Genomic DNA, 19,613 nt, shown 5'->3' on the forward strand with positions numbered 1-19,613 from the left:
AATTTCCAATACTTTATTTTTAATTCCAAAACGTAATGTACTTTGTGGATAGCCCTCGTAGATAAACTCCAGTGGAAGACTCTGCAGGAGAGACGTTCAGTAGCTCGGTACGGGCTTTTGTTGAAGTTTCGAGAACATACCTTCACCGAAGAGTCGAGCAGTGTATTGCTCCCTCCTACGTATATCTCGCGAAGAGACCATCAGGATAAAATCAGAGAGATTAGAGCCCACACAGAGGCATACCGACAATCCTTCTTTCCACGAACAATACGAGACTGGAATAGAAGGGAGAACAGATAGAGGTACTCAAGGTACCCTCCGCCACACACCGTCAGGTGGCTTGCGGAGTATGGATGTAGAGATCACCAGTTATGATTCTCTTAAGTAACATCTCGTTCTCATTAGCGCGATCCATAAGTTCGTCTCAGACAGCGAGGCGAAGGTCTTTCTGTTCTTGTCACTCGAGCTGTCGGACGAACTTGGCGGCAACACGATGCATTCCAAGATGCTGAGCCAGCATTTCATGACATGATCGAACTGACATCTTACATCCTTCTGCAAACTCTCGCGCAGTCAGTCTTCCATTTGCACGCACAATTTCGTTGATGTTCCTGATATGAACGTCATCGGCAGACGTCGAATGGCGGCCCGAACGAGGGTCACCGTTAACTTCCTTCCGGCCATTTAAACCGTGTGAACCATTCGTAACACAGAGTACGGCTTAAGCACTTGTCGCCGTAGGGTTCCTACATTATTTGGCGTGTCCCTGTAAAGGTTTTCTTGAGTTTCATGCACAATTTAATGCAGACGCGTTGTTCCTCTAACTCTGCCATCTCTAAATCCGCAAGCTATGCGACACAATGCTCTACTCTACGAGGTGCATTCAAGTTCTAAGGCCTCCGATTTTTTTTCTCCGGACTGGAAAGAGATAGAAACATGCGCATTGTTTTAAAATGAGGCCGCGTTCATTGTCAATACGTCCCAGAGATGGCAGCACCGTACGACAGATGGAATTTTACCGCCAGCGGCGAGAATGAGAACTGTTTTAAATACTTAAAATGGCGACGTTTTCCTTACTTGAACAGCGTGCAATCATTCGTTTTCTGAATTTGCGTGGTGTGAAACCAATTGAAATTCATCGACAGTTGAAGGAGACATGTGGTGATGGAGTTATGGATGTGTCGAAAGTGCGTTCATGGGTGCAACAGTTTAATGAAGGCAGAACATCGTGTGACAACAAGCCGAAACAACCTCGGGCTCGCACAAGCCGGTCTGACGACATGATCGAGAAAGTGGAGAGAATTGTTTTGGGGGATCGCCGAATGACTGTTGAACAGATCACCTCCAGGGTTGGCATTTCTGTGGGTTCTGTGCACACAATCCTGCATGACGACCTGAAAATGCGAAAAGTGTCATCCAGGTGGGTGCCACGAATGCTGACAGATGACCACATGGCTGCCCGTGTGGCATGTTGCCAAGCAATGTTGACGCGCAATGACAGCATGAATGGGACTTTCTTTTCGTCGGTTGTGACAATGGATGAGACGTGGATGCCATTTTTCAATCCAGAAACAAAGCGCCAGTCAGCTCAATGGAAGCACACAGATTCACTGCCACCAAAAAAATTTCGGGTAACCGCCAGTGCTGAAAAAATGATGGTGTCCATGTTCTGGGACAGCGAGGGCGTAATCCTTACCCATTGCGTTCCAAAGGGCACTACGGTAACAGGTGCATCCTACGAAAATGTTTTGAAGAACAAATTCCTGCCTGCACTGCAACAAAAACGTCCGCGAAGGGCGGCGCCTGTGCTGTTTCACCAAGACAACGCACCCGCACATCCAGCTAACGTTACGCAACAGTTTCTTCGTGATAACAACTTTGAAGTGATTCCTCATGCTCCCTACTCACCCGACCTGGCTCCTAGTGACTTTTGGCTTTTTCCAACAATGAAAGACACTCTCCGTGGCCGCACATTCACCAGCCGTGCTGCTATTGCCGCAGCGATTTTCCAGTGGTCAAAACAGACTCCTGAAGAAGCCTTCGCCGCTGCCATGGAATCATGGCGTCAGTGTTGTGAAAAATGTGTACGTCTGCAGGGCGATTACGTCGAGAAGTAACTCCAGTTTCATCGATTTAGGGTGAGTAGTTAGTTAGAAAAAAAAAATCGGAGGCCTTAGAACTTGAATGCACCTCGTATACGGCATTGAACAATAACGAACAGACATACAACAATGACACTTAGGGCAGTTCCACATTAAGCATAGGCGAGTGCAGAGATGCCAACCGCATTTCGCTCCAACGACCATTGTCGCGAAATTACGAATGTCCAGGGACTTTTTGAACAGACCTTGAACGTATTCGGGAAGAGTGGGACAGTCGACACTTTCCATCCCTTTCAATTCCACACTTGTCAGTAATAGCACAACCACATCGCAGTATTGTACAAGGACACAAAGCACAAATACTCTCTTGACGCACTGCGTGGATGAGAGAAAGTTGGGAAACTGCTGTAAGAAACAGCTTCGTACGCCTACAAAGCAATTCAAACATTCTGTTTCGAACTAATGGCTAGACAGCCAACGTGTATTATCACCCAGACAGATGCACTAGTCAGCAATGCGTAACCGCTGCCGACGAGTCATTACTGCTAATGTTTATGGCAGTGGCCCCTTAAGCTGACAACAGTAGGAAGTTTCCCACGGAAGAATGAATCGGTGGACCGAAGGTTCTGAACAGGCCATGCACTAACACAGTTTAAGATTCACCTCAGTTTGCTTCGTGCCAGCGTAGTCAGAGACCAGCACGCAAAACGAACGAGCCAATGCAAAAGAAAAGGTTGAATTTTCTAGTGCCAAATTCAACTTTCAACCCCCCCCCCCCCCCCCTCTTTTCGTAACCATGAGGTACGAAATGAACACGGTTCACATGAAAAGCGGCGAGAGGAAAGTGTGGCGTTGTAAGAATGTCACTTATGCGGTATCAATAGCGAAAGCTGCCAGGCGAATTTTGGTGTAACATCTAGAAAAAGGGAGAACGAACATTACGTGTTGATGTTCCATCGGCGACGATGTTGTTAGAGGCGCAACACACGAGATGCTCGGAAACCACGTAAACCAAGGAATAAATATATTAAGCGCATAAAATGTGCATCCGTTGCTCCCTTCGCCGTCACTGATCACTGTATAATGAGGGTTGCCCAGGACACCACATTCACTATTGACCGACGTGTTGACCGAGGTGCGGATGGTCCTAATGTTAACGTGAGCTCAAATATGGATAACCCCAAAAAACCTCCAGTGAACGATGAGAAATACCATTTTGTTACATATTGTGGAAGGAAGTTAAGGGAAAATGTATGTAACCGAAGATTGGATTAGTTGGTTCCAAGAGCTAAGGCCGACTGTAACAGAATACCTCACAAGAAATTCCTGACAGGTTCGTAACTTGTGCAGTGGATTTCGCTGGAGCAACACCAGAATTTAAGTCAACCAATCTGCATTTAATGACGTGTTGTAAGATGGACAGTGTGGGGTTGTACAGCAAGCTGACATTCAATCATTTCGTGAACAGTGAAGATCATTCACTGAGTCATTCATTAATCGTTTTCCGTTGATTAAATAACTAAGGACTTTCAAGGACATACAGAGTGATCGCAATGTCCCATTACTCCGTATGTATTTCGTAGATATTACTGAATTGTTGTTTTTCCTCGTTGCAGGTGCTGATATACATCTAAATCATGGTTGATGGGCCCACCCACCTACACTATGAAGGAAGGAATCGTAATGAGCAGTGGGTTCACAAAGAACCACACAGAGGAAAATCAGTGAGAGATATTGAGCATGATTTCACAGTAAGGTTTCAGAAATCTTCCCCCACTAAAACCAACAATTTTACGAAAAAAAGGCTTTTTGCAACAGGTTGCACTAAAAATAAACCCCGTTGAGGACGTCCCGACACACGGCTGGAAACTTGCCCGGAGGCAGGCACTGTCCGTCGATCGTTCGCCATAGAAGTCCATTCGTAAGCCACAGGAATCAGGAGTTTCAAACTCGACATTAGAAAAACATATGAAGAATGAATTGAAGTTAAAGGCATTTACACCTTCGTTTGCAAATGAACTGAGTGATAATGTCGTGCAGATACGTCATAAGGCCTGCGGGCGAATGGTTGATGTTTTAATAACTCTATCTTGAAGGAGGAAAGAGTTTTTCTCGGTCATGGGTGGAATACTCGTAAACCAAAAGCAAGAAACATTTATTTATAGAGAAAAACAACCCTTTTATGAAGAATATGAACACAACTCATCACATGTCACGCATTACCTCGGCTGCAGTGTCTGGAACCCACTGGGGTAGGTCCACATTTCTTTGACGCTGCTGTGAATCAGAGTCCGTATCTCACTATGTTACATCTACATCTACATCTACATGACTACTCTGCAATTCACATTTAAGTGCTTGGCAGAGGGTTCATCGAACCACAATTATACTATCTCTCTATCATTCCACTCCCGAACAGCGCGCGGGAAAAACGAACACCTAAACCTTTCTGTTCGAGCTCTGATTTCTCTTAATTTAGTTTGATGATCATTCCTACCTATGTAGGTTGGGCTCAACAAAATATTTTCGCATTCGGAAGAAAAAGTTGGTGACTGAAATTTCGTAAATAGATCTCGCCGCGACGAAAAACCTCTTTGCTGTAATGACTTCCATCCCAACTCGCGTATCATATCTGCCACACTCTCTCCCCTACTACGTGATAATATAAAGCAAGCTGCCCTTTTTTGCACCCTTTCGATGTCCTCCGTCAATCCCACCTGGTAAGGATCCCACACCGCGCAGCAATATTCTAACAGAGGACGAACGAGTGTAGTGTAAGCTGTCTCTTTAGTGGACTTGTTGCATCTTCTAAGTGTCCTGCCAATGAAACGCAACCTTTGGCTCGCCTTCCCCACAATATTATCTATGTGGTCTTTCCAACTGAAGTTGTTCGTAATTTTAACACCCAGGTACTTAGTTGAATTGACAGCCTTGAGAATTGTACTATTTATCGAGTAATCGAATTCCAACGGATTTCTTTTGGAACTCATGTGGATCACCTCACACTTTTCGTTATTTAGCGTCAACTGCCACCTGCCACACCATACAGCAATCTTTTCTAAATCGCTTTGCAACTGATACTGGTCTTCGGATGACCTTACTAGACGGTAAATTACAGCATCATCTGCGAACAATCTAAGAGAACTGCTCAGATTGTCACCCAGGTCATTTATATAGATCAGGAACAGCAGAGGTCCCAGGACGCTTCCCTGGGGAACACCTGATATCACTTCTGTTTTACTCGATGATTTGCCGTCTATTACTACGAACTGCGACCTTCCTGACAGGAAATCACGAATCCAGTCGCACAACTGAGACGATACCCCATAGGCCTGCAGCTTGATTAGAAGTCGCTTGTGAGGAACGGTGTCAAAAGCTTTCCGGAAATCCAGAAATCCAGAATCAACCTGAGATCCCCTGTCGATAGCGGCCATTACTTCGTGCGAATAAAGAGCTAGCTGCGTTGCACAAGAACGATGTTCTCTGAAACCATGCTGATTACGCATCAATAGATCGTTCCCTTCGAGGTGATTCATAATGTTTGAATACAGTGTATGCTCCAAACCCCTACTGCAAACCGCGGGACTGCTACGGTCGCAGGTTCGAATCCTGCCTCGCGCATGAGTGTGTGTGATGTCCTTAGGTTAGTTAGGTTTAAGTAGTTCTAAGTTCTAGGGGACTTATGACCTAAGATGTTGAGTCCCATAGTGCTCAGAGCCATTTTGAACCCTACTGCAAACCGACGTCAATGATATCATTTTTCAATGATATCATTTGTTTATTCTACATCTGGAAGATCGGGGACAAATCGGTCGTGCACAGTTCCAGCAGAATGGAGCACCAGCCCATTACGCTATTACCGTTAGAGACTATCTCAATGTGATATTTCGTGATAAACGGATTGGACATCGTTCTGTCCATTTGCCTGCAGATTTGGAATGGTCATCCCGAAATACTGAACTGTCATCTTGCGACAATGCATTTTGGGGCTTCGTTAAACAGAAGGTTGCTGCCACACGTTACGAGACAGTTGACGAACTTAAGGGTGCTCTTCGACGCATATTTTCTGCCATCACGCCAGCGATGTTGAGGAGAATGTCACATTGAACGGAGAGGGAAATCATATTCTGTTATGAAAACGATAGTGTGCACACAGATACTCTAGAATATACACTGGAGAGCCAAAGAAACTAGTACACCTGCCTAATATCGTGCATGGCCCCCGTGAGCACTCAGAAGCGCAGCAATACGACGTGGCATGGACTCGACTAATGTCTGAAGCTGTGCTGGAGGGAACTGACACCATGAATCGTGCAGGGCTGTCCACAAACGAAGGATGGAGATCTCTTCTGAATAGCGCGTTGCGTCACATCCAGATATGCTCAATAATGTTCATGTCTGGAGAATCTGATGGCCAGAGGAATTGTTTAAACTCAGAAGAGTATTCCTAGGACCACTATGTAGCAATTCTGGACGTGTAGGGTGCCGCATTGTCCTGCGGGAATTGCCCAAGTCAACCGGAATGCACAATGAACATGAATGGAGGCAGGTAATCAGACAGGATGCTTACGTATGTGTCACCTATCAGAGTCGTGTCTAGACATATCAGGGGTTCCACGTCACTCCAACTGCACACACCCCACACCAATACAGAGCCTCCACTAGCTTGAACAGTCCCCTGCTGACATGCAGGGTCCATGGGTTCATGAGGTTGTCTCCATACCTGTACACGTCCATCCGCTCGATACAATTTGAAACGAGACAACATGTTTCCAGTCATGAACTGTCTAATGTCGGTGTTGACGGGTCTGGGCGAGGCGTAAGGCTTTGTGTCGTGCTGTCATCAAGGGTAAACCATGGGCCCTTCGGCTCTGAAGCCCATATCAATCATGTTTCGTTGAATGGTGCGCAGACTGACACTTGATGATGGTCCAGCACTAAAATCTGTAGCAATTTGTGGAAGGGTTGCACTTCTATCACGTTGAACGATTCTCTTCAGTCGTAGTTGGTCCCGTTCTTGCAGGATCTTTTTCCGGCCGCAGAGATGTCGGAGATTTGATGTTTTACCGGGTTCCTGATATTCACGGTAAACTCGTGAAACGGTCGTACGGGAAAATCCCCACTTTATCGCTACCTCGGAGATGCTGTGTCCCATAGCTCGTGCGCCGACTATAACACCACATTCAAACTCACTTTAATCTTGATAACCTGCCATTGTAGTAACAGTAACCGATCTAACAACTGCACCAGACAGTTGTCTTATATAGGCGTTGCCGAACGCAGTGCCGTACTGTCTGTCTGTTTATATGCCTATACCAGTTTCTATGGTGCTTCAGTCTAACAAAGAGAAGTCACACTACTTCAAAGTTGGTCTCTTCAAGATCCCACATATACAATGCGACCATCTATGAATATGTAGACACACAATAGGGGGTAATGAGACTTCGTGATTAGTCTGCAGAATACTGATCTAGGCGATTCACAAGTACCGAGCGTGTTCCATTGTTCCTTTGTTCTTTCGTACGCGGAAAACGCTGGTGTACTTGACTTTTGATCCCGTGACGTTGTGCTGCTCCGTGAATTCTGCAGTTGCCATTCTGGACTGTCTTGGCGATTCTTTGAATCGTTGTCACCAAATAGTATGTCACTGGTTTGGCGGCAACGTTATTTGTAATTCTTGGAACGTTCGGTATATTCATATACAAGTTTATTGACTCAAAACGCAAAGCAGTAATTTTGCGGAAATGTGAAAGTAGCAAATTAACAACTGAATACAAAACTGACAGTCACGGCAGTTCTATACCTACTTAGAAATTCTATTAAAATGTAGAAGAGTTCAGATAAAACACTTGAAAAACCAAAGTCCGCCAGAACGGGCCACGGAAGCCTAACGGAGCCGACCAGCCGCCGTGTCATCCTCAGCTCACGGGCGTCACTAGATGCGGATATGGAGGTGCATGTGGTCAGCACACCGCTCTTACGGTCTTATGTCAGTTTACGAGACCGGAGCCGCTACTTGTCAATCAAGTGGCTCCTCAGTTTGCCTCACAAGGGCAGAGTGCACCGCGCCTACCAACAGGGCTCGGCAGATTGGATGGTTATCCATCCACGTGTTAGCCCAGCCCGACAGCGCTTAACTTCGGTGACCTGACGAGAACTGATGTTACCACTGCGGCAAGGCCGCTGGCAGATATAACACTTAGCAAATACAATAATCTGTTAGAAGCTACATTGATAAATAACTATCAACAAACTGCTGGAAGCTATTTGTGCTTACACGTGCTAAATTTAACGCAGAATAAACTGGTAACTTGAGAAAATCTGATACTTCCTCAGTTACAGCAAACAACATCTGTTTATCTTGTATTGATGGCTTAATATCTACAAAATCACACTGGTAACCAATTTATTACCCTGTGTGAACCCGAAACTTCTGAAGATCCTAGCGTAAGAATATAAGATCCTACTCTGAACACCAGACAATAAGGCAAAGTCTACATGATAATTTCTTTTCTGTATTATGATTTTGTAAAACGCAGGTAACTAAAGCAGATGTTTGTTACTGGCGATAAATACTATTAAAGAGTAAGTTTGCTTGGAAATGAGCGGAAAATGTCCAAGGTCTTTGAAGAGGCCTGTACGAGGTGTTTGCTTATCTACTTTACGCAGTGTTCTTACTGCTTGCTTTTCCTGAACTAATACCTGCTTTATTTGCTTTAAGTGTTTTACCTCAGACGATAACTCCGCAAGAAAATAATGAACGAAAGAATGTAAAATACATTAGCGCCCCGAATATTAAGTCAACGAAATGAGAGAACTTTCTAAGTGCAAAACATGAAATCCTTGCTTTTACTGAACTAATACCTCCTTTATTTGCTTTAAGTGCTTTACCCCAGACGATATTTCCGCAAGAAAATAATGAACGAAAGACTGTAAAATACATTAGCGCCCCGATTCTTAAATCAACAAGTGCAAAACATGCCAAATTGGGCTTCTTGGTTACTTCATGTATCTGTTGACTCCGTTCTAACTTCCAGATGGATTCTTCAGAAATTCACACAATGTGTCATGCAACGTATGCCTACTAACACTTATGTCTGGTATCAGCGGAAGGTTTCTGTTTGTCGTTGTTCGATTAAGAATTAAACTGTTTGCTGTTACATGAATTCTCGCCCTCTTTGTTGAGCAAGTGCTGTCTGCTAAACTAAGCAAGCTTCTGTAATACACTTTTTACACTTCAAATAAATATATTGCCAAGTTCTAAGGATTTATAATATCCCTAATTTTGTAGGCTTCTAAAGATGAAAAATTAATTTGTCGGAACCGGTAAAGCATAACAAAATTTATTTGAAACTGGTGACTGAAATTTATCTTGAAAAAAATAATATTTCAATTGCTGCAAATTACAGCCACGAATAAAATATTTCTGGGATTAGTTTGATTCCACTGACGCAGTCTGTCAATGTGAATCCCTTGGTTCTGTTGTGAAAGTAAGACTCCGTCCATGTAAGAGCGATGCCATAGAATCGCAGTTTCCCATGTAGAATTTTGTGTCTGCACAATCAGAAGTTTTAATAACGTTGCAGAACAGACACCGTTAAACAATAACGACAATGTCCTTGAGACTTCATACGGACCCACTAGGTCAAAAATAAATAAATACATCAGAACGTTTCACAGCTGAGGCACAGGTAAAAAGGTATATAGGAATTTTCTTAGCCAACGCTATCTTACTCGGTAGTTATCGTGCTTTTTAACATGTGCAACTTATCACTGTTTCCAAACAAACAGCGTAGCCTAACTTTCAGTAACGCGAAAAGATGATAACAAGGAGTTGTGGTCTGTATTGCATGTTGCCACCTATAAGTCTACGGCATTCATTAGCAATAGTGATGTGACTTATCGGAAAATGTAACTGTGTATCCATTTCGAGTCTTATTTCATTCCGATGATTTATAATACAAAACACGAAAATGGGTGTAATTTGTTTGCGTTTTATCGACTTATTTCACCCTTAATTTCGTTCATCACATTAGATGTTTTGGGAAGGCCTGCAGTTGTGTCATTCATGATTTAAATAATGAAAACTGCACCAGTTACTTATCTTTTGCTGTTTAGCACAATGTGTTTTGTGAATTTATTCTCATTTTTCTAGTACACTTGTGCGTTTGTTTACATGAATACATTTGCTGATATTTGCATGTGTGCTTTACTGACTCTCTTGCATCTTTTAGAAATTTCTGGTATTGTGCCTTCTCCATTATACAGAATATCACACACACCCCAATCATTATAGTGATGATTTGCATTTGTGTGATATACTGTATAATGGAGGAGGCATAATACCTTCTAACTGCGAAAAGACGCAAGAGAGGTAGAAAGGCACACATGCAAACACCGCCAACCATATTCATGTAAACAAACGCGAAAATGCACTTGAAAATGAAAATAAATTCTCCAAATGCGTTGTGCTAAGCAGCAAAAAATAAGTAACTGTTGCAATTTTCATTATTTCATCCTCCTCCAGTAATGAATAACGTGCTAATGATCTTTTCACCTTTTTGCTTCATGGTATAACGGATTTTCCTATCTTTATCCCAGTGCATCGATACACCACCGGATGTCTATGCTGACAAGGTTGACATTACTTTAGCCATCACCGGAAGACAACTCACAATCAGAACTTCACATTTAGAAGGGAGAAAAATAACTCAGAATCCACATCAACAATCGTATCAGGGACAGAATCAGCGATATTTCAGGTGATGGCTTCTTGCTTTAGCTGTATGGAAGTGGGCTGCACTACTTGAAACTGTAAAAAAAGTAACTGCTAACAAATACTGTCTTGTTTGTTAACGACAAACCAAATTAAAGCTATCTTTTTCAGTAAGTATAACGCATCGAGAGTAGCACCAAATGCCTCACAAATAAACGCCTAGCATTCTAGAGAAACAGGGAGACAGCTTCCGTAGTGCTGTAGCGGAGACATAAAAAGAGAACTCCAGTACAATGAGCGTTGCTTCAAACCTCTTAAAGTCACTTTCTTCAATTGGTGTCACATACGGCTGCAACAAGTCATTGTTATTATGTAACACATCTCACTACGCGTTTAGGTAAGTGACCAAACATTTTAGTGGCACCAGTGTGCGCCCCTTTTTGTGCTAAAGGCAACCTTAAAGTGGAATAATCAATGTCATTTATGCTTCTGGTATTAAAATTTTGTACATTTTGTTCCTTTTCAACTGTAATAGGTTCTTTATGAGGCAATAAATACAGAGTGAAGCAGAGGCAAAATTCCTACTTCCTTGAACAGTCGTCTACATGATGATCGTGGGTGACACCACATGTTATTCTTATAGCAGGTTTTTAAGCAGTGAAGACTTTCTTTCTTATGATGAGTTAGCCCAGAGCATTACCCCAATGACATAATTGAATGAAAATATGCAAAATATGTTAGTTCACTGATTGACATCTCCTCAAGATTTGCAATAAACTGAAGTACAAATGTGGTAGAAGGAAGTTATTTTAGGAGTTTTAAAATGTTTCACCCAGTTTAAATTCTCATGAATACAGACACCGAAAGATTATTATTTCTCACCATGTGTTACATTTATCATTGATACTGCATATCTACAGGTGCAGAACTGACTATGTTTCGAAATTGAGAATGGGACCATTAGCAGAAAACAATGACTAATACCTTTCAAGAAGTTTACACACCATTTCTTCTGCTGCTGTTTATATGTTTAGATTGATCCGCAAAAATAACTACTTCTGCTTGTTGTAAATTATACGAATGTCGTTTTCACACATGAGAAACGGCAGTGGACCTAACACTGAGCCTTGTGGAACTCATAAGAGTGCCTGTGACCAACGAAACACAAAGCTACAGGTTATTCAAAAAGTTGTACATACAACATATGCAAGCCTCATCGATATAAAACCCACCTCTTGGTGGATGTATGGTGCTCTGGAATGAGTAGTGGAAAGTATTAAATTATAAATGTGACTGTTTACAGCAATTTGTACGAGGGCCATTCTAAAAACAAAGAAATTTTTATTCAAGATAATTAAAAGAAACTTAATTTACAACATATTTTGATATCTTAGCTATTTTTTACATAATCGCTGCTCAAATTTAAACCTTTACCGTCGCGCTCCACAGGCTTTCCTATGCCTTCTGCAAACTCAGTTGCCGCCAAGTTGTTGAACCAGTCACTAACGACCTCTTTCCGTTCATTGTCAATTCTGTAGTGCTTTCTGGCAAAAAAAAAAAAAAAAAAATCCTTAAATTTGTGTAAAAGATGGAATCACTCGGGGTCAACTCCGGCAATAAGGCACATTGGCACATGTACAAAAGCTTCCCACTTAAAGCTGTCGCAGGAACCCCTTGGTCAACAGAGAGAATACGAGTCAGCGTTATAGTGATGACAACAATCCACGTCATTGGTTTTGAACGGCGCGTCGTAGTCGGTGATGGGTGTGACAGTAGGTCGCTATCCCTCCTCTAGGCATAAAGTCGACGAACAGGGCGCCCTTTCGATTCCAAAACAGTTTGGCTGTAACCTTCACGGTGCCCAGAATTTGTTTTGCTTTTTGGTTTTATTGAGGTCGTTATCATGCCATTTCACTGACTGACTGTCTCTGGACTTTTGTACGAAACCCAGATCACGTCACCAGCAACGATGTGGTTCAAAAACTGCTCTCCATCTTTGTCTTACTGATCGAGAAAAAATCAATACAGTTCCCATTCGATGTTTATTGTATTCATCTCTCAAAAGTCGAGCTTTTTTCTGCATTCAGAAGCCTATTAAACTACGAGTCACACACTTAGTGGGATAGTTAATTTTGTCACACATTTTAAAATCGCACATATAAACCCAAACAGCCGTTCCTACACGCTGTTTGACATCACATCTACGACAGGAAGCTAAAGGGAGTGTGTGTGTGTGTGTGGGGGGGGGGGGGGGGGAGGTTAGGGGGATGAACTGAGCTGCTCGTCAGATCCAAATGTTATTTACTTTTAGAACGATACCCGTACTTTTGAAATTCATAACTGTCAGAGTCAAGTCTAACCTAGCATATTCTCATTTAAAGACATTTTCCTCGTTTGAATGTTGGCCCGCATGCCTAAAGAATTTAGATCTTTGTCATTTTGTTTTACTTCCTCTGAGCCGTCAAAGAGAGAGAGAGTGTGCGTAATAGTTATGGCATTAGATTCATATTTAAATTCTCATTTTGGTTGTTGTTGTGGTCTTCAGTCCTGAGACTGGTTTGATGCAGCTCGCCATGCTACTCTATCCTGTGCAAGCTTCTTTATCTCCCAGTACCTACTGCAACCTACATCCTTCTGAAACTGCTTAGTGTATTCATCTCTTGGTCTCCCTCTACGATTTTCACCCTCCACGCTGCCCTCCAATGCTAAATTTGTGATCCCTTGATGCCTCAGAACATGTCCTAAGAAACCGATCTCTTCTTCTTGTCAAGTTGTGCCACAAACTCCTCTTCTCCCCAATTCTATTCAATGCCTCCTCAATAATTATGTGAACATTTTGGTACTGTTCGTAAATCACTTTAGGGAAATACAGGATTCATCCAGAATGAGATTTTCACTGTGCAGCGGAGTGTTCGCTGATATGAAGCTTCCTGGCAGATTAATACTGTGTGCCGGACCGAGACTCGAATTCGGGACCTTTGCCTTTCGCGGGCAAGTGCTCTAACAACTGAGTTACCCAAGCACGACTCACGCCCCGTCCTCACAGCTTTACTTCTGCGAGTATCTCGTCTCCTACCTTCCAAAATTTACAGAAGCTCTCCTGCGAACCTTCCAGAACTAGAGACGAGATACTGGCAGAAGTAAAGCTGTGAGGACGGGGCGTGAGTCGTGCTTGGGTAGCTCAGTTGGTAGAGCACTTGCCCGCGAAAGGCAAAGGTCCCGAGTTCGAGTCTCGGTCCGGCACACAGTTTTAATCTGCCAGGAAGTTTCAGATACAGGATTGGTTCCTACAGCAGGGTCAAGAGCGATTTCTTTCTTCATCCTAGTGCTTCTCCTCTTCTGATCTCGATGTTGATCGGATGTAAAACTCGAAATTCCTGTTCTTTGCGCCATAGCATTATTTGTCAGACCAAGCAATGAAGATGCACAGACATAGAATCCGGGAGGACTGCCCAACAAGGACGTGGTACAATAACGGTAATGTAAAGTTTCATTCACGGGTAGACGCTGTTAAATTGTCATCGACGCACAGATAAACAAATATGGCCCAGCGTCATCAGAACTCTGACGAAGTCAATTTCGCATAGACTGCAAATACCACAAGTGTAAATGCTTCGGCAGCAACAGCATCTGTTTACATACACGGCACACCTTTTTCAGAAGATGTAGCTGTGAGATGTCACACTAGGGAGGTCGATGTGACAACATTCGCAGCTATTCTGTATTTATTCCCATTCTTTTGCAGACACTCACGTTAGCAATTTCTCCTTACACGGGCACGTTTAAGACATAGTTCATGGAACCAAAAAAACACAAAATGCAAGACGTGCAAGACCTACGGAAGGAAAGAAGGAAGGAACGAGCATTTCATCAACATGGATGTAATCAGAAACGGAGTATTAGTTGAGAGAGACAATGAGGAGGGCATGAAACCGTCATAGTCTTCTTGAATTAACCATGCAACCATGCTAATAGTTACTACACTACTGATCATTAAAATCGCTACACCAAGAAGAAATGCATATAATAAACGGGTATTCTTTGGACAAATATATTATTCTAGAACTGACATGTGAATATATTTTCACGCAGTTTGCGGGCATAGATCCTGAGAAATCAGTACCCAGAACAACCACCTCTGGCCATGATAACGGCCTTGATACGCCTGGGCATTGTGTCAAACAGAGCTTGGAAGGCGTGTACAGGTACAGCTGCCCATGCAGCTTCAACACGGTACCATAGTTCATCAAGAGTAGTGACTGGCGTATTGTGACGAGCCAGTTGCTCGGCCACCATCGACCAGACGTTTTCAATTGGTGAGAGATCTGGAGAATGTGTTGGCCAGGTCAGCAGTCGAACATTTTCTGTATCCAGAAAGGCCTGTACAGGACCCGTAACATGCGGTCGTGCTCGTGCATTATCCTGCTGAAATGTAGGGTTTCGCAGGGATCGAATGAAGGGTAGAGCCGCCGGCCAGAGTGGCCGAGCGGTTCTAGGCGCTTCAGTCTGGAACCGCGCGACCGCTACGGTCGCAGCTTCGAATCCAGCCTCGGGCATGGATGTGTGTGATGTCCCTAGGTTAGTTAGGTTTAAGTAGTTCTAAGTTCTAGGGGACTGATGACCTCCGCTGTGAAGTCTGATAGTGCTCAGAGCCATTTTGAAGGGTAGAGCTACGAGTCGTAACACATCTGAAATGTAACGTCCACTGTTGAAAGTGCCGTCAATGCGAACAGGAGTTGACCGAGACGTGTAACCAATGGCACCCCATACCATCACGCCGGGTGATACGCCAGTATGGCGATGACGAATAGACGCTTCCAGTGTGCATTTACGGCGATGTCGCCAAACACGGATGCGATCATCATGATGCTGTAAACAGAACCTGGATTTATCCGAAAAAAATGACGTTTTGCCATTCGTGCACCTAGGTTCGTCGTTGAGTACACCATCGCAGGCGCTCCTGTCTGATGCAGCGTCAAGGGTCACCGCAGCCATGGTTTCCGAGCTGATAGTCCATGCTGCTGCAAACGTCGTCGAACTGTTCGTGCAGATGGTTGTTGTCTTGCAAACGTCTCCATCTGTTGACTCAGGGATCGAGACGTGGCTGGACGATCCATTCCAGTCATGCGGATAAGATGCCTGTCATCTCGACTGCTAGTGATACGAGGCCGTTGGGATCCAGCACGGCGTTCCGTATTACCTTCCTGAACCCACTGATTCCATATTCTGCTAACAGTCATTGGATCTCGACCAACGCGAGCAGCAATGTCGCGATACGATAAACCGCAATCGCGATAGGCTACAATCCGACCTTTATCAAAGTCGGAAACATGATGGTACGCATTTCTCCTCCTTACACGAGGCATCACAACAACGTTTCACCAGGCAACGCCGGTCAACTGCTGTTTGTGTATGAGAAATCGGTTGGAAACTTTCCTCATGTCAGCACGTTGTAGGTGTCGCCACCGGCGCCAACCTTGTGTGAATGCTCTGAAAAGCTAATCATTTGCGTATCACAGCATCTTCTTCCTGTCGGCTAAATTTCGCGTCTGTAGCGTCATCTTCATGGTGTAGCAATTTTAATGGCCAGTAGTGTATTAAAATCCCGTCTTGATCACAAATTTATTTATTCTGGTAACCGGTTTCGACCACTGATTTACCACCAGGAGGAGGCTCCTGCTCATACAGCATTTTGGTCTGAAGATGACCACAGGCGTGGTCGAAACCGGTTACCAGAATAAATAAATTTGTGATCAAGACTGATTTTAATAGTAACTATTAGTAATAACATTAATTACTGTCTGCTCTTACGATGTATTCAAAAGTAATTATGCGAACATTCGTCTGAAATGATTAATGGTCAAATTCAAAGACGAGTAAGAGAAACTGCTAACTACAATTTGCAGCTGGGAGCTGTACCTGGCTTGTAAACTCGCTAACAGGTATGCAGACTCGTCACGGCCATGCTTTGAAGTATTCATGGTGTAATTCAGGCAACGGAAACAATGGTCAACCTACATATAGATGGAATGTAGAGGCTAGGTTGCATTATTCCAGACTGGCTGTGATTTAGTGGGGCTAAGAACATGTACGCCTTCAACTTCGGACGCAGCTTCAAATAAATTAACGTAAATGTACCGTACGACTAATGTCATGAATTTATTTACTCACCTTCATAACAATAAATACCGTAACTTTTTATTTTATCCTACACATTGTCGTAAAGTGCTCGATGAAGACATTCCATCGAAGGTACTCTGCACCATTTTTGGGGAAAATTTAATCAGTCTGTAAAGGAGATTGCTTACAAAACAACTCTTGCGAACCAACCTAGAATCGCTCCAGTGTGTGGCACTCGTACCGTGTAGGACTATCTGGAGATACTGAATGTGTAAGAAGGGCAGCACGAATTGTCACAGGTTTGTACGACCTCTGGATATGAGTCACGGAGATACTGAAAAATCTGGAGATATACGCAAATTACCCTTGGAAATCTGACTACAAAATTTCAGAAACCTGCGTTAAGTGATGAATCCAGTAATATATTACAACCCTCCAAGTATCGCTCCCGTGGGGGTAGCCAAATCATGAGTATACTAATTACAGAGTGCACAGACGACAATCATTCTTCCCGTCCTTCAACCTTTAATGGAACGTGAGGAAATCCTTATAAATTGTGCAATGCTGTGTTTCCTCTGCCATTCACTTCACAGTTATTTGCAGTGTATAAGTGTTGATATTTTGCGCACCTTGAAGATAGTGCAAAAAGAGCACGCATCTTGAATAATTACGTTGTCAATACGTTTCACACACTACTGCATTGTATCATTTCATATAAGTAAGCCGATCCCCAACTATAAATTACCGATTAGTACAGCACTAACAGTGGGATCCGTGGGACGCTACACGCCCATGAACTGTATACTACGGCGACACTGTACAGGTCCTGCAGCAGTATTAAGCCCAAAGATGACACACACGAAAAACGGACGCGCAGGAGTCAGCGCTGTCAAAGCATTTTCCACTGTTACAGACTACGACCTATACGCTTGCGTACGTAAAAAGCCGCTTTGCTGCTTTAGCAGATATGGAGATGCACGTAGTAACTCAATGAAAAACGTGAAACGAAACACTTGGCGCGAAGAGCAGTAAAAATTCAGTTTGTACTTACCTTCTGCCTTCGGTAGACGCCGGCACGATCTCCTGAGGAGGTTGAGAAACATGTTCAACACTGAGGCTGCCGTAATACTGTAGACAGATCTTGGAAACGAGGCACAAGGTCGAGATCGTTTACCGCTGGACATTTTTTACGTCATTTCCAACAGCCCACTGACAGGGCTCGACTAGTCACGGGCATCTTGACTGCAGCCCCTCTCGCGGCACGGACCGTCGACCCCACCTCTTCTACAGTACTGTGCTGAATAGTTACTGGCTGGGCGCCCCCTCTCTTTCTCCCATCCACCGCCCCACCTCGCGCAATGACCTCGTACGCGCAGGCGCAGACGCGCTTCTGTGCGCCCAATTTCTCCGCTGCCACAGTGGCGGCGCGCGCGACAGTTGGTTCGTGAGCGTGCGAATGGGAGTGTGTTACTGAATGAGGCTGTGGGAGGATATGACAACATTGAAAGGGCGTGTAGGTGCAATACCGCTTCTACACCGGGCAGTAGATTCTGCAGAACGGTGGAGTCCTTAAATTTGTGCCATCTGTCGTCTTAGCGGACTCGTCCAAACATCAACCAACAATCTGATTTGATCCATTATAAATGGTTTTTGAAAGCCTGCGACTGTAGATACAATAGGTTTGTTTATAAATAAATAAATCTTCTGCTACCAGTCACGATTTTTCTTTATTTTACTATTCGCACGACGCGTTTCGAGAAATAATTCCCATTTTCAAGTGCGTTTTCTTGATGTGTGTTAAGCCATTTCTTTTGATGTTGTCAGTGTGTGTGAGTCTGCTTCATTTTGTTGACTTTTACTGTAATACATAAGAAACGCGATTTTTTAGTTGGGTTTTACTATTCGCACGACGCGTTTCGAAAAATAATTCCCATTTTCAAGTGCGTTTTCTTGATGTGTGTTAAGCCATTTCTTTTGATGTTGTCGGTGTGTGTGAGTGCTTCATTTTGTTGACTTTTACTGTAATACATAAGAAACGCGATTTCTTAGTATTACAGTAAAAGTCAACAAAATGAAGCAGACTCACACACACTGACAACATCAAAATAAATGGCTTAACACACATCAAGAAAACGCTCTTGAAAATGGGAATTATTTCTCGAAACGCGTCGTGCGAATAGTAAAATAAAGAAAAATCGTGACTGGTAGTAGAAGATTTATTTATTTATAAACAAACCTATCAACCAACAGTTAACAAACGCATTTTCTTGAATTCCCGTTTCTGCATTAACGGTTTGAGATGTTGTGACCGTATAATTTCAAAGAGATGTAAATAACAGCGATCCGAAGGAAGTCGGTGGAATAAATTACCGGCACTATAAAAGTGAGAGACAGCGGTTTTTTTTCTGTGAAATGGAACACAACGAGAAATGTATGCCTGTCTTGGTGAGCAAATTGTTCAAGGCTATATTATGCTTCGACTTTATTATTGGTTCGTATAAATATCACAATACTGCAGCGCCTGTGTTATTCTGATAACGATGCAAAGTTCCTTTGGACATGTCTTCATGTCCAAAGGAACAAGCACTGCAGTGTCCACAGCCGTTACGAAAAAATCAAATGAATTCGCAGTTGCGAATGACAACCATCAGCTGCAGAATGGAATGACGACAATG

General features: G+C 43.4%; 1 protein-coding gene across 1 annotated transcript in view; it reads right to left on the reverse strand.

Annotated features, from left to right (window-relative positions):
* Nucleotides 1-18,230, reverse strand: part of LOC124776690 (platelet-activating factor acetylhydrolase-like) — a 91,940-nt gene extending 73,710 nt beyond the window's left edge. The window contains exon 1 of the mRNA XM_047251793.1: nt 17,990-18,230. Coding sequence (XP_047107749.1) covers nt 17,990-18,122 — 133 coding nt within the window. The 5' untranslated portion in view covers nt 18,123-18,230. The remainder of the gene's footprint in view (nt 1-17,989) is intronic.
* Nucleotides 18,231-19,613: the final 1,383 nt, after the last annotated feature.

The sequence above is a fragment of the Schistocerca piceifrons genome, chromosome 2 (genome assembly GCF_021461385.2).
Source record: "Schistocerca piceifrons isolate TAMUIC-IGC-003096 chromosome 2, iqSchPice1.1, whole genome shotgun sequence".
NCBI classification, from domain to species: domain Eukaryota; kingdom Metazoa; phylum Arthropoda; class Insecta; order Orthoptera; family Acrididae; genus Schistocerca; species Schistocerca piceifrons.